Source organism: Aquarana catesbeiana, linkage group LG02, assembly GCF_042186555.1.
Source record: "Aquarana catesbeiana isolate 2022-GZ linkage group LG02, ASM4218655v1, whole genome shotgun sequence".
NCBI classification, from domain to species: domain Eukaryota; kingdom Metazoa; phylum Chordata; class Amphibia; order Anura; family Ranidae; genus Aquarana; species Aquarana catesbeiana.
In genome coordinates this window covers 136,524,579-136,538,380 of record NC_133325.1, presented here as the reverse complement: position 1 = coordinate 136,538,380, position 13,802 = coordinate 136,524,579, and the positions used below count along the sequence as shown (strand labels likewise).

The following is a 13,802-nucleotide window of genomic DNA, read 5'->3' as shown; positions in this document are numbered from 1 at the left end:
AGAAAATCTAGTCAGTTATAGTGTTCATATTAGAAAAAGCAGGCTTCCCATTTTGCATGAAAAATGTACATGGAATCAAAAATCATATGAAATATTCTTTCCGTTAGCATATTGGCATCAATTCAGTCTTTGATTCAAAGTTTCTTTTTTTTTTTTTTTTTTTTTTTTTTACATTCATGCTTTCTTTGCATTAAAGCGGAGTTCCAGTCTCCTGTGAAAAGAGCATCCTAACTATGGGCACTCGGCTGTGACAGCTTGCGGCTTCACAGACTGGTGCCCACTGCGCATTGTGAATGGACAGGTAGTCTTCTGGGACCTGTCATGTGTCTCAGAAGACTGCAGGGGGGAGGGAGGTACCTTTCAAAATCGGGTACCTGAGCCCCCCCCACTCCTCCAAAAGTGACGATTCTTCAAGAGAAGCGGGGGACGACTAAAGCGGAACTTCCCTTTTTGGGTGGAGCTGCGCTTTGAGGTAAAAATCCTTCTCTGCTGCGGGAGCCCACCCCACCTTATAATTACCGGATAATTATAATAATTATAACCTTATAATTACTGGAGTTTGATCCAGTGATGTGCTACTGTAAATCACATCCTGTTAGCCAATGAGGAGAGAGCTGGCGAAGGGACACACAGAGCAGCGGCTCAGGAGCAAGCCTGCTCGGGTGCCCCTGTAGCAAGCTGCTTGCTATGGGGTCACTCGGCAGGGGGGAGGAGCCAGGAGAATCGTCCAGGGACCTAACAAGTGGAGGATCGAGGCTGCTCTGTGCAAAACCATTAAGAGAGCAAGTACTGTAAGTATGACATGTTTGTTATTTATAAAAAAGACCAAAACACAAAACTGCCCTAATATCACTTTAAAGCAGTATTATAATACTTACAAGTGTTTGTTATTGATTTTATGTGTTCTTATTTGTTACGTATCTTCCTCCCTAGGTATAAATTACAGATGAGAAATTATTGTAGTCGTTTGTAATCTCAGGAGTGTGGATCCTGCAGTCTGCCTCCAGATATCCCTCGTCACAGCACAATGAGTCTTGCTCTACATGAACTGCTGCTCTGCTGCCGACAATTGGAGACAGACAAGGCCACAGAAAGACGAGTATGTATTTATTAGACTCTATATAAACACTGTCATTTATTCCAGCCATTTGTGCTTAAAACATTTTCACTTATTGTTACCTTCTCTAGTACAAACTATTGGATGTGGAGCCTGATTCATCAAGCTGTGATAGCACAGGGCAGTTATTTTCTAGGTCTGTGGGCTTAAATCACAAAGAGTTAAATTCCGAATAGGTATGTTTGGTAAATTATTGAATGGATCTAAAGTAGCACTCCTCCACTCCGCCATGCCACCATAAATAGAACTGCAATGATTACTGTGCAGTAAATACCGCTAAAACTGACAGTGAATTGACATTTTGAATATTGCATGAGATGATTGGAAAAAATATGTCATGTGATCCAATTATATCATGCAATATTCTTCAGTGAATTGAGCCCTGTGTTGCTGTTTGTCATTTTCCCTGTATTTTTCTTTCCAAATGACAGTGGTCATTGGGACATGGAAGTTAGGTGATATCTACTGACAGAAATGGCAAACAAAACCTGGTAGAGGTTTAAACCCTTTAGCATTCTTTTCAAAGCTACAGAACAAAATGCCAAAAACTGCTTTGTTCTGTTTTTTGTACATTTTCTGTAATTTAGGTATAAGTTTGTCTTATATTTAAAAGTCAATATAAAGAAATTGAAAATAAAAACGCGTCCGTTCAATCAATATTGTCCCATGTTTTTATCGACCAGTTTAGCATACCTTAAGTGCTTTTACAGCATGATGATTTGGGCTCATAATAATTTTATTATTCTCAGAGACAGTATTGCATGTATTAGTAACTTAGCTCTGTCATAAATTAGCAAACTCTTCGCAAACTTGTGTGATTCTTTAATACACATATCCATTTCTTCTGTGTGTTTTGTAATCTTAACTGGAAAGTTCTGTTTAATCACGTAAGACCTCTCTTCTTTCCAGAAAGAAATTGATAAGTTCAGACGTTTGCTCCGGGATAAGGAGACAATCCAGCAGTTGGATCGTAACTCTGATAATCGGCACACCAAACAGCTTAATTGGGATACTGTATTCAGGTTAGTGGTCTTGTTTTTCATGCTGCTTATAGGTGGACATATATCATCCTTGTATTGCAGCATCCTACTTGAACAACTGCTGGGATAAAAATCACAAATTACTTTTCAGAGCACCATGGATTATCTATTTAGCAGTAGCTGCCTGCTTTTGTCTCTTACTGGAACCATCTAGTAAGAGATGAGCTTGAGCTGTGTAAATTATGTTTTTTTTTTTTTTTTTTTTAAACAAAGGAAACTGAGAAAAACATGTTAAAAAAAAAAAAAAAAAAAAAGCCTAAAGCTTCACATGAGGGTTGGAAAAAAAGACTAATTAAAGAGGGGCCCCGCTGCTGTTTTTTTTTTTTTTAATCCCCTGCTTTATTGTTATCCGGGGTTGTCCTTGATTCACCTGCTTAGTGGGTCACCTAGTGCAATACGCTGATCAAGTCCAATGCTGCCATCTTGGTCCTCCACAATCATTGGATGCTGGCTACCTCCTCTGAGTTAAAGCAGCTGGCCTCATGATATGCCAGCTCTCCCCATGGTTGCTCTTTGCCCATGTTGTTGCAGCCTCGTGGGATATGTGACATGGTATCCCAGGAGGATCAGGGAGCAGCACATGTCCTTCTCAACCAGGCAAGAATTTAAAATAAATAATTTAACGGTATATATTGCAGAGTGTTGATGGAGTTTATGATCTGGAGGGTGAAGGTCTGTTTTAAAGAGGACCTTTATTGTAGAAGCTGTAAACAACTTACTATGCCTTGTTCCATCTTCTGTGTGGAGGCAGCCATCATGGTAGAGGCATGGCTTCTGCATGTCATAGCTGCCCTGGTGACTGAGGACTTGATGACTGGTGGGGAAATATTCTTGAAGCAGCAGGAGTGATGAAAGAAGCACAGAACCACAAATGAATGCAGTAGAAGCAGGAATCTTCTTGCATTGTAGTTCCCCTGGTACAGTTTTCTCTTCAGCAGGGATCCCAGTGAACAGCACAATAGTGACATTGCCAAATCTTACTACAGTTCTCGTCAGACTGGCAGGCAGTGGCACAGGAATTGTCAACCACAAATAATTGTCCTTGTGTGTTACGTCTATAAAAAATAATGTGACTGGTTCAGGGAGGAGGTTCTTGCCCCCTCTCCATTCCTGTGTTACAGCATCCCCAGTGTCTCAGATTTTTAGAAACCACCAAGGTCTTGGCTATTACTAATACTAAGAATAAAGTGTGTTTTAATTTGTGTTGGTGTTTGAGTTTTTCAATTCCTTTAAACACTGCCTTTGTTGTAGCTATATGCAATGCTTGTGTCTTTCAGGTTCTTACAAAAGTATATCTACAAAGAGATTGAAAGCCTTAAGTCTGCTAAAGCAAATGTCTCCCAATCAACACATGCCGCTCGACATAAGAAAATGCAGGATATTAGCAGCCTTGTTAAATATTTCATCCGCTGTGCAAATAAAAGTGAGTACAAACAGTGAAATTGTTGGATATGTTGGTATTGATGCCATGGTTCCATTGGTGCTTACAGAGATATTAAAGTGACATAAAGTTGGGGGCGTGGCCAAGATGGCAACTTAGGAGGACGTGTTTCTCAGAGCTCTGCTGAAAGACTCCCTAATATCCCGATTCCTGGCGCTTGTTTTGTGAGGGGATCTACCATCAGTAGCCTGAATGCCATACAGAACACGGCGGCGGGCTAAAAAGATACGTTTCCCACAAAACCTGGACGATACAGCTCCGATTGCGGACCCCCACGTGGCGGATTCTCCCCGGCGGCTCTCCAATATGGCGTCGCAGACTGAGGCCGCGGACCCGGCCGAGACGCCACAGCTTGGATTTCCGGAGGTAATGGCTGCGATCGCCTCCTGTCAGGCGGCCCTGACTAGCAAGATCGAGTCTGTGCAGCTCGATGTGAGCCTGATTCGGCAGGACCAGGACAAGCTTCGATCGAGGGTGTCTGAAGTGGAGGAGCGTGTGGGCCTGGCGGAGGATGCGGTCGCAGACCATGCTGCATCCATCCGCACATTGCAGACTAAAGTCCGGGCCCTGGAATATAAGGTGGATGACTCCGAGAACCGGAACCGAAGAAACAATCTTCGGATTGTAGGCTTGCCAGAGGGAGCTGAAGGAAAAAATCCTACGGTCTTTGTAGAGGAGCTGCTGAAAACCCTACTCCCTGCAGCGCAGTTCTCCCCCTTCTACACTGTGGAACGTGCGCATCAGATTCCTCCTGTTCCCGGTCCACCTGGCTCCAATCCCCGCACCCTGATCTTCCGTATGCTTAACTTCAGGGACCGGGATGCTGTTCTGAGGGAAGCGCGCAGGGCTGGTGAAGTAAAGTTTCAAAATGCTAACCTACTTTTTTTTTTTTTTCCCGGATTATTCTGTGGAAACACAGAAACTACGCAGGTCCTTTGACCAAGTTAAAGCTTCGCTGCGGGCGCGGAACATTAAGTACAGCATACTTTTCCCGGCCAGATTGCGGGTGCAGGATGGTGAGACGGTGAAATTCTTTACATCCCCCCGTGAGGCTGCCACCTGGCTCGAGACTTTGCCACAGCATTGCTAAATCAGTAGATACTTGCATCTTTCTCTAGACCAGTTTGGGAAACCGCATAACTGTTTATAAGCTTTTAATTTGCTAAAGTTACCACCTCCTTCTCGCAGCAACATGATGGAGACTCTGGCGCAAGCTTTTGTTACTACACAACTCCACTGCACTGGACGCTCTGGCGGATCAAAAACTTTTGCTGTGCACCTGGGACAGAAGAGGATCAACCTGCTGGCCTCTCTTAATCGCAGAAGACCCTCTACGACCCATTAATTCACACCTGCTGCTGCACTGCTAGCTATACTCGATAAGGATCTCCATTGAACGAGTGGTTAGTGCTTAGGCATAAGGGTAATGCAGCCAGTGAACTGCCATACTGTAGCTATGGATACCTATCCTTATCCTACAAATGCTGAGTGCATGTGCAGAGCAACTTTTTTCCTCAGGTGGTTGCTGTGGGGGGGAGGGGTGTTTCTTCTGTTACCTTTCTGTTTTTGGTTTATTTCTCATTTTGAACAGTCTTTTTATGCCGGTCTCTGAGTTAAGGGTTAGAGAACAGAGCTCGTCAGAGCTGTAACTAAGATATGTGCCCCTGTGATAATCCAGGAGAAATGATTGCTATAACTTACTTCTTCTAGGCAGGGTATTGAGCTAAGAGTGAATGAGCCTAGTATCTCAGTACTGTAACCATGATATGTGCCCCTGCAACACTCCAGGAGAAATGATTTTTATAACTTATATTGTTTTTGCTAGTGTTTGAGTTAAAAGTGAGTGAGCCTAGAGCCTCAGTTTTGTAACCAAGAAATGTGCCCCTGCAATAGTCAGGAGAAATGGTTTTTATAAACCTAGGATATTTTTTGCTGGTACCTGGGTTAGGAGTGAAGGAGCCCAGTGCCTTCGTACTGTAACTAAGCTATGTGCCCCTGCAATAGTGCAGGAGAATTGATTTCTATATATAAATTATGTCTTTCCAGCATCTCTGTTGTCTGGCTAGACAACTTCATTGTATTTAAGTTCACGCCCCTACTACGGTTGTAATAGTTGGGATTTATGGGGATCTACACATCACCAGTTTCAAGGGGGTGTGGGGGAGGGGGGGGGGGGGAGTTTTCTGCCGTTGCAGACATAGGGGAATTAGATGTGCTAGCTTATTCGAAAAAGGAGTTGCTTTTGACACAAGTGGGTTCTTATGCCCTTCATCACTGTACCAGATGATTGCTGTTATGCAGTTGGATTTATCCTTGCACGGAGTACGTGATTACAAGACGCTAGACAGAGCAGAGGTATTGTCTTTTAAGCAGGCTGGGGGATGGGTGGGACTTGTGGATCCGACACGCTATACTCTTGGAATTGGTTAGATGGCCAACATCTCTATTATCTCGTGGAATGTCAGGGGATTAAACTCAGCCATAAAGAGGTCTCTTGTTTTTAAATATATACAAAAATACGTACCTCACATATGTATTTTACAAGAGACGCATCTGGTTGGCTCCAAAATTCTTGGATTAAAATTGGCCTGGGTGGGGACGCATTACCACTCTACTTACTCCGGCTATGCCAGGGGAGTGAGCGTGTTGATCCGCAGATCCCTCCCATCTCAGATTCTTGATGTTAAAGCTGACACCGAGGGTATATATGTGATCATACATGTGAATGTTCACTCTAAACGAATGGTATTGGTGGGTTTGTATCTCCCCCCTCCTGCGAGGGCCCAACTTTTATATGATATTATGCAGAATGTCATGGGATACCACACTCAAGAAGTCTTTATTTTGGGAGATATTAACTTGGTACCCTCTCAGGAGGCGGATAGACTCAATCCCGGGTTCCGCATTTCGTCGGAGCTGCAGAGCTGGGCGACTACTTTTGCTCTGACAGATGCATGGCGACATTTTCACCCTAACGATCGAGAATTTACTTGCCACTCGGCCTCACACAGAGCTCTATCCCGAATAGATCTGGCATATGTGTCTGGAGATGCGCTCTGCTGGACAAGAGAGGTCAAACATTTACCACGGGGTATATCAGACCAAGCTCCCCTTAATCTTGTCATCTCCCTGGGTAGATCTACTGGTCCAAGGTTGTGGCGTTTATCCAGATTCTGGGCGCTAGATGACAGGATTCAGGAGGTAATGCCGGAAGCTATTTGCAATTTCTGGCTGAGAAATAGAGAATCTGCAGACCCACAGATCCTCTGAGATACATTTAAGGCCTGGGTTAGGGGGGAATATATATCCCGTATATCTTCACTGCAGAGAGAGGCTGCTCGGTCCCTGGAGCGGCTGGAGGAGGGGGCGGGGGAGAGTGAGGCGGCTTATGTAAGGTCCCCTACTGAACCAAATTACTACACATGGCAGAGGGCTCTGAGGGAACTTTCCTTATTTAATGTAGAACAAACTAAGAAATCTATGCTACACTCCACGCAAAGGATATTTGAATATGGCAATAAAAATGGAAGATTGTTAGCCTGGCTAGCACGTGGACAATTGGGCACTACACACATAGTAGGGGTACGGAGTGATAGTGGGGAGTTGCTGACCTTACCGGAGGACATTAATGATAGATTTTCCTGTTTTTTCAGGGATCTATACGCTTCCAGAGCCAGTGGTAGCCCTTTGTCGTTGCAGGAGTATTTGAACAGTGTCCCATTTCCTACGCTATCTGATGAACATAGGGCAATGTTGGATAAGGATATCTCCTTAGATGAGGTCCAGACTGCTATTGGGGGTCTGCAGATAGGAAAGACTCCTGGGGCGGATGGACTCCCTACGGAGTTCTACACTCAGAATATGGAGCTCCTTGCACCTAGACTCACGTCCCTCTTCGCTGGGCTGGTTGGTGGGGGTGCTCTGCCGGAGTCTATGGAGGAGGCGGTTATTGTATTGATCCATAAACAGGGTAAGGATCCTCAAGAATGCGCGTCATACAGGCCTATTTCACTACTTAAAGGGGTTGTAAAGGTAAAAATTTTTTCACCTTAATGCATTCTATGCATTAAGGTGAAAAAACTTTTGACAGTACCGCCGCCCCCAGGCCCCCCGTTTTACTTACCTGACGCCTCAAATCTTCGCTCCTCGTCCTCGTCCGCTTCATTGCAGCTCAGCCTGGTCGCTGATTGGCTGCAGTGGATGGATTGAAAGCAGCGCAGCCATTGGCTCGCGCTGCTGTCAATCACATCCGATGACGCGGCGCGCCGGGGGGCGGGGCCGAGTGATACAGCGAGCGGCTATAGCCGCCGGCTGTATCACGGGAGCGCGCCCGCAAGCACTCACCACCGTGCGAGGGAGCTCGCATGAAGGTGGTAAATGCTTGCGGGGAGGAGCTGAAACAGCCGCCGAGGGACCCCAGAAGACCAGGTTCGGGGCCACTCTGTGCAGAACGAGCTGCACTGTGAAGGTAAGTATAACATGTTTGTTATTTAAAAAAAAAAAAAAAAAATAACTTTACAACCACTTTTAATGTGGATACGAAAGTCTTGGCCAAGATCCTTGCCACTCGCCTGTCATCAGTTATATCGACACTAATCCATGTTGATCAGACTGGCTTTATGCCGGGCAAAGGGACAGATATTAATATTAGACACCTTTTCCTAAACCTGTCTATTGCCCATAAAAACTGTGGGAATAGAGTGATCGCCTCCTTGGATGCTGAAAAGGCGTTTGACTCTGTGGAGTGGGAATATCTTTGGGAAGTGCTAGGGCGTTTTGGTTTTGACCCTGGCTTTCTCCGATGGATCCAGTTGCTATACAGAGCGCCGAGAGCTAGGGTGCGTACTAATAATAGGGTCTCTGATCCCTTCCCACTCCACAGAGGCACTCGCCAGGGGTGCCCGTTGTCACCTAGTTTATTTGCTCTCGCCTTGGAGCCGTTAGCGATCTTAGAGAATCTTCGGAGGTCAGAGGGTTACAGATTGGTAGACTTGAAGAGAAAATATCCCTATATGCGGACGACGCATTACTCTATTTGAATGATGCGGGACCATCTCTGTCGGCTGCCCTGGCCATTTTTGACAGATTTGGTGCTGCATCAGGGATTCGAATAAACTGGTCGAAATCGGTCCTGTTCCCTTTGGATAGCGGGATCCCTGGTGCGGCGGGCGGTACGCCTCTACAGTGGGTCTCGGAGTTTAGGTACCTTGGGGTTCGGGTATCCAGGGACACTGCCCAATACTATAACTTAAATATGCTTCCTCTGCTCCGTCTCCTTAAAGAAAGGTGTCGCGCATGGTCTGAATTGCCACTTAATTTGCTAGGACGTATAAACATCCTAAAAATGATGCTTCTACCCAAGTTCACCTATCTTTTTAGAAATAGCCCGATTTGGCTTCCAGCGTCCTTTTTTCGGGAAATAGACAAACAAATTATCTCCTTTATATGGAATGGAGCCACTCCACGATTGGCCAAATCCACCTTACAACTACCGACTCAGCTGGGGGGGCTTGCCCTCCCTAATTTCAAACTGTATTATTGGGTGGCGATGCTAGTGATGGCGTACTGGTGGTTTGAGGGGAAACGTTCTAACGCTGCGGTCTGTGTGGAGGCGGCACAGTTGGGGTCTATACAGGATCTGCAAAACCTGGTTTACAGGGGGGGTAAAGGCATACGCGGGGCTTCCTGCTCCGTCCAGGGCAACACTTCAAGTGTGGAGGATGGCTAGAAGAAGGTTTTCCCTTGTGGGGCGATGGGCGCCTATCCAGCCTCTTTGGGGAAATCCTCAGTTGCCCCATTTCCGAACAATTCCTGATTCTAAGCTCTGGGCGGAATTTGCCCAATGGGGCATTATGCCTAATGGGGAATTTGATGTCCTTTGCGCTTATGTCAAGGACGTATAGATTCCCGGGATGGATGTTCTTCCGATACGCACAATTGCGCCACGCGACTAGGGCACAATTTCCTGTCCCTCCTCTCCTACAATTAGACCCGTTGGAAGACCTGCTTTCTAGTAGCGACTTAACAAAGCCCCTGTCGGCCATATATACCACGCTGCTGCCTAGGGAGGTACCCAAGATGGACAGGCTATGGAATACCTGGAAATCAGATATCCCCTCTCTAGAAAGGGAGGACTGGGAAGCCTGTCTGGAGCAAGGCCCCAAACTGGTAATATCAGCCGGAGACAAATTGACGCAAACAAAATTTCTACATAGGGTCTACTTTACACCGGCGAGACTATCTAAAATATACCCTGATAGGGATCCACATTGCCCTAGATGCCAAACTCAGATAGGCACGTATATACACATGTTTTGGGACTTTCCTGCATTGTCAAAGTTTTGGCTAGGAGTGTATGATCATTTAAATGTTAGAATGGATTTGTCTGTTCCAAAAACACCCGAGATGGCCCTATTGGGAATACACGAGGATGAACACAGGTCACATCATAGTAAAATTCTAATTTCACTCCTCTTCTATGATGCTAAAAAGGAGATCCTTGCTGGATGGACCTCGGCTAACCCTCCGACCCTTTCCTCCTGGGAGAAGAGAGTAAACACTGCTTTGCCCCTCTATAGGCTGACGTATATTAGTCGGGGGTGCCCCTGGAAGTTCGACAAGGTCTGGCTACCATGGATTGGTGGATAGTGTTGTCCTTGGTCTCCTCAGCTGGGTGTCGGGTCACTGGGTTATGGCGGGAGGGGATGGATTACTCCGTGGTTATGTTGCTTTAAGGGTGTAACTGAATTTGTTACGTGCTTCCCCCTCTGGTGTAGTGGTCGCCTCTCCTGACTCCTTATCTCTCGATGTATTGACAAGCCTGATAGGAATACCGAGCATGATCAATATTCCAATAATAAAGCGAGTTTATTTAGCTGCATTAGATACAGCAGGATAAATCTTATGTGAGTAAGAGTATACCTCAAGTCAAATATATGATCAGTTTTTCTATGTACTTGCCTACACATGTCTGGTTTTATTTCCTTTTGTACTGCATTTTATACTTTTCAATAAAGCACTCCTGATTGTTAAAAAAAAAAGTGACATAAAGTTAATCAAAAAGATATAGCACAGTGATATCAAGTAGTAACATGAACCTGATAAGTATGTTTATGTTTAAAGTGGTTGTGAATAGAGATGGACTCAGGCATGTTGGAAATCCCACATGCCCGATCCCTTCAGGAAGCCGACACTGCACACGGCTAATCACAGGCAGTGAGACATTCCCCAGTCCGCAGCTGCACAGATTGGGAAATGTCTCTCTGCCATATATATTTGAACACAGACACAATTTTAGTTTTTTTCTGGTATTTACCAAAACATATTCAAGCTATAGTTATATATTGGAGATGTGCAGAAAGTGCACACAGTTCATTTAAGGGTATGTACATATAAATCGGTGGAAGGGTTTAGGAAATACAGCTCCTAAGAATACCCCCCCCTTTTTTTTTTTTTATGGGGCCAAAAGTAATTGGACAATTGAATCAAAAGCTGTTTTATGGGCAGGTGTGGGCTACTCCTTCACTATTTCTTCATCAATTAAGCTGGTAAAAGGTCTGGAGTTGATTCTAAGTGTGGTATTTGCATTTGGAATCTATTGCTGTGAACCTACATCATGCGTTCAAAGGAGCTGTCCATGCAAGTGAAACAGGCCATTGAAGAGCTTAAAAAATGAATCAAATCCATCAGAGAACAGCAACATTAGGAGTGGCCAAATCAACAGTTTGGTATGTTCTGAGGAAAGAAGAACGCACTGGTAAGCTCAGCAACATATAAAGGCCTGGAAGACAACAGTGGTGGATGATTGCAGAATCCTCTCTATGGTAAAGAAAAACCACTTCACATTATCCAGACAGGTGAACACTCTCCAGGAGGTGGGCATTATCATTGTTAAAGTCTACAATCAAGAGAAGACTTCATGAGAGCAAATACAGAGGGTTCACCACAAGGAGCAAACCATTCATAAGCCTGAAGAATAAAGCCAGGTAAGACTTTGCCAAAAAACATCTAAAAAAGCCAGACCAGTTTTGGAAAATCATTCTTTGGACAGATATAACTTAGATTAATCTGTACCAGAATGACGGGAAGAAAAAAGCGTGGAAAAGGCTTGGTATAGCTCATGATCTAAAGCACACAACGTCATCTGTAAAATATGGTGGAGGCAGTGTGATGACATGTGTGTATAAACATGGTTTCAGTTCCTGAAATTTGTACTTGATATTCATGTTCAACCCCTTGAATTAAAGCTGAAAGTCTGCACTACAAATTAATTTGGATTGTTTCGTTTTAATTTTATTCTGGTGGCATACAGAGCCAAAAGTATGAAAAGTGTACCTGTGTCCAAATATATATGGCCCCCGAATGTATGTAAGGGTTTATAACCACTTAACACTAGAGAATTGGAAATCTTTTAAAACAATTTTGTAACTTTTGTAACAATGGCCACTTATTTACATCCTTTTTTCTGTTAAATATACCATTTGAAAGTGTTTTGTTATATAAATAATACCTGTTGTCCCTGCCAGAAATCTTGTCTGCTGATAACTTCTTATGCACTTTGCCTCTGCTGCACTCTTATCAGTTACATTGTTCCCAGCTAACTCTGTACTACAAAACACCTACTCCTGGATTATAGGAAGGAGAGGGGGGTTCTGTTGTCCTGTCTTAGAGTGGCAACAATGTAGCATTGTCACCCTGGAATAGAAGGCGTGTAACTGGCAAGATTATCAGGTGAGAATAAAGGAAAAAAGCCTGAAATAAAGTGTATGAATGCATCTATCGCATATAAGGACTGGAAAGTATAAACCTTTTTTTTTCTTGAGTTGAAATATGCTTTAAAGCTCGTCAATGCGCAAACACAGCTCCCAGCCCTAACATAAACAAAGTGGGTCAAGAAGGATTTTGGTTTCCCAAAATTGCATCTTAAAGTGGTTGTAACCTTATTAAAAAAAAAAAAAACATTTTGATGCTTTAACCGCTTCAGCCCTGGAAGATTTTACCCCCTTCCTGACCAGAGCACTTATTGCGATTCGGCACTGCGTCGCTTTAACTGACAATTGCACGGTCGTGCGACATTGTACCCAAACAAAATTTATGTCCTTTTTTTCCCCACAAATAGAGCTTTCTTTTGGTGGTATCAGATCGCCTCTGTGGTTTTTATTTTTTTGCGCTATAATAAATATCCCCCAAAAATATATTTAAAAAAACTATTTTTTTTCCTTAGTTTAGGCCGATATGTATTCTTCTACATATTTTTGGTAAAAAAAAATCGCAATAAGCGTATATCGATTGGTTTGCGCAAAAGTTACTGCATGTACAAAATAGGGGATAGTTTTATGGCATTTTTATTATTCATTTTTTTTTTTTTTTTTTTTTTTTTTTTACTAGTAATGGCGGCGATCTGCTATGAAAATGCGTTGATTACTGAAAAAATGTTACTAGCAGTGAAGGGGTTAACACTAGGGGGTGATCAAGGGGTTAATGTGTTCCCTATTGTGTGTTCTAACCGAAGAGGGGAGGGTACTGTGCAGGGGAGATGACAGATCGCTGTTCATACTCTGTATGAACAGACGACCTATCTGTTCTCCCCTCAGAGAACTGGAAACTGTGTGTTTACACACACAGATCCCGGTTCTTGGTGTGCCCCGAGCGATTGCATGAGCGCGTTGGTGATCGCGACCACCAGGCTCTCGCATCGGCTCTGTGGGCGAGCAGGCGGTGCACATGCCCCCTAGTGGCCGAATATGTTACCAACGTAACATGACGGCGATTCCCGCAGCCGAGCCATGTTGCCGCAGTACAACTGTGGCGGCTGGTCGGCAACAGTTAAAGCATGATGCACAACGCAGTGCTTGTGCTGTGTCATTTGTCCCTCTCTAAGTTCTAAAAAACTTGGTTGATCCTGTCTGTTCCTGTGTCCCCCTTAGTGTGCTGACTATGGTAATCATGGCTGCTGATTCATGATTACCGTGGTCAGGTTACGTGGCTCCGTCGGCATGCTGCTCTTCTCTCTCCCCCCTCCCTCCCTACCTGTCAGCTTGGAAGTCTGTAACATTACTACTGACAAATCCTATAATTCCCTCTCAGAGGATGATATATTGTGCAGTAACTGTTTTCTATTTCTTTCTTAATTTTTGCGCAAAATACCTTATTTACAGCGCTGCTGGATGCTGACGTGACACCTCCCCCCCCCCCCCCGCCGCCG

The 13,802-nt window shown here is 44.3% G+C and overlaps 1 protein-coding gene across 2 annotated transcripts in view; it reads left to right on the top strand.

Annotated features, from left to right (window-relative positions):
* ATM (ATM serine/threonine kinase) overlaps nucleotides 1-13,802 on the top strand; it is a 283,336-nt gene that overhangs the window by 18,296 nt on the left and 251,238 nt on the right. For both annotated transcript variants that reach the window (XM_073613497.1, XM_073613498.1), the window contains exons 2-4: nucleotides 934-1,099; nucleotides 2,027-2,139; nucleotides 3,435-3,580. In XM_073613497.1, coding sequence (XP_073469598.1) covers nucleotides 1,028-1,099; nucleotides 2,027-2,139; nucleotides 3,435-3,580 — 331 coding nt within the window. In that variant the 5' untranslated portion in view covers nucleotides 934-1,027. The remainder of the gene's footprint in view (nucleotides 1-933; nucleotides 1,100-2,026; nucleotides 2,140-3,434; nucleotides 3,581-13,802) is intronic.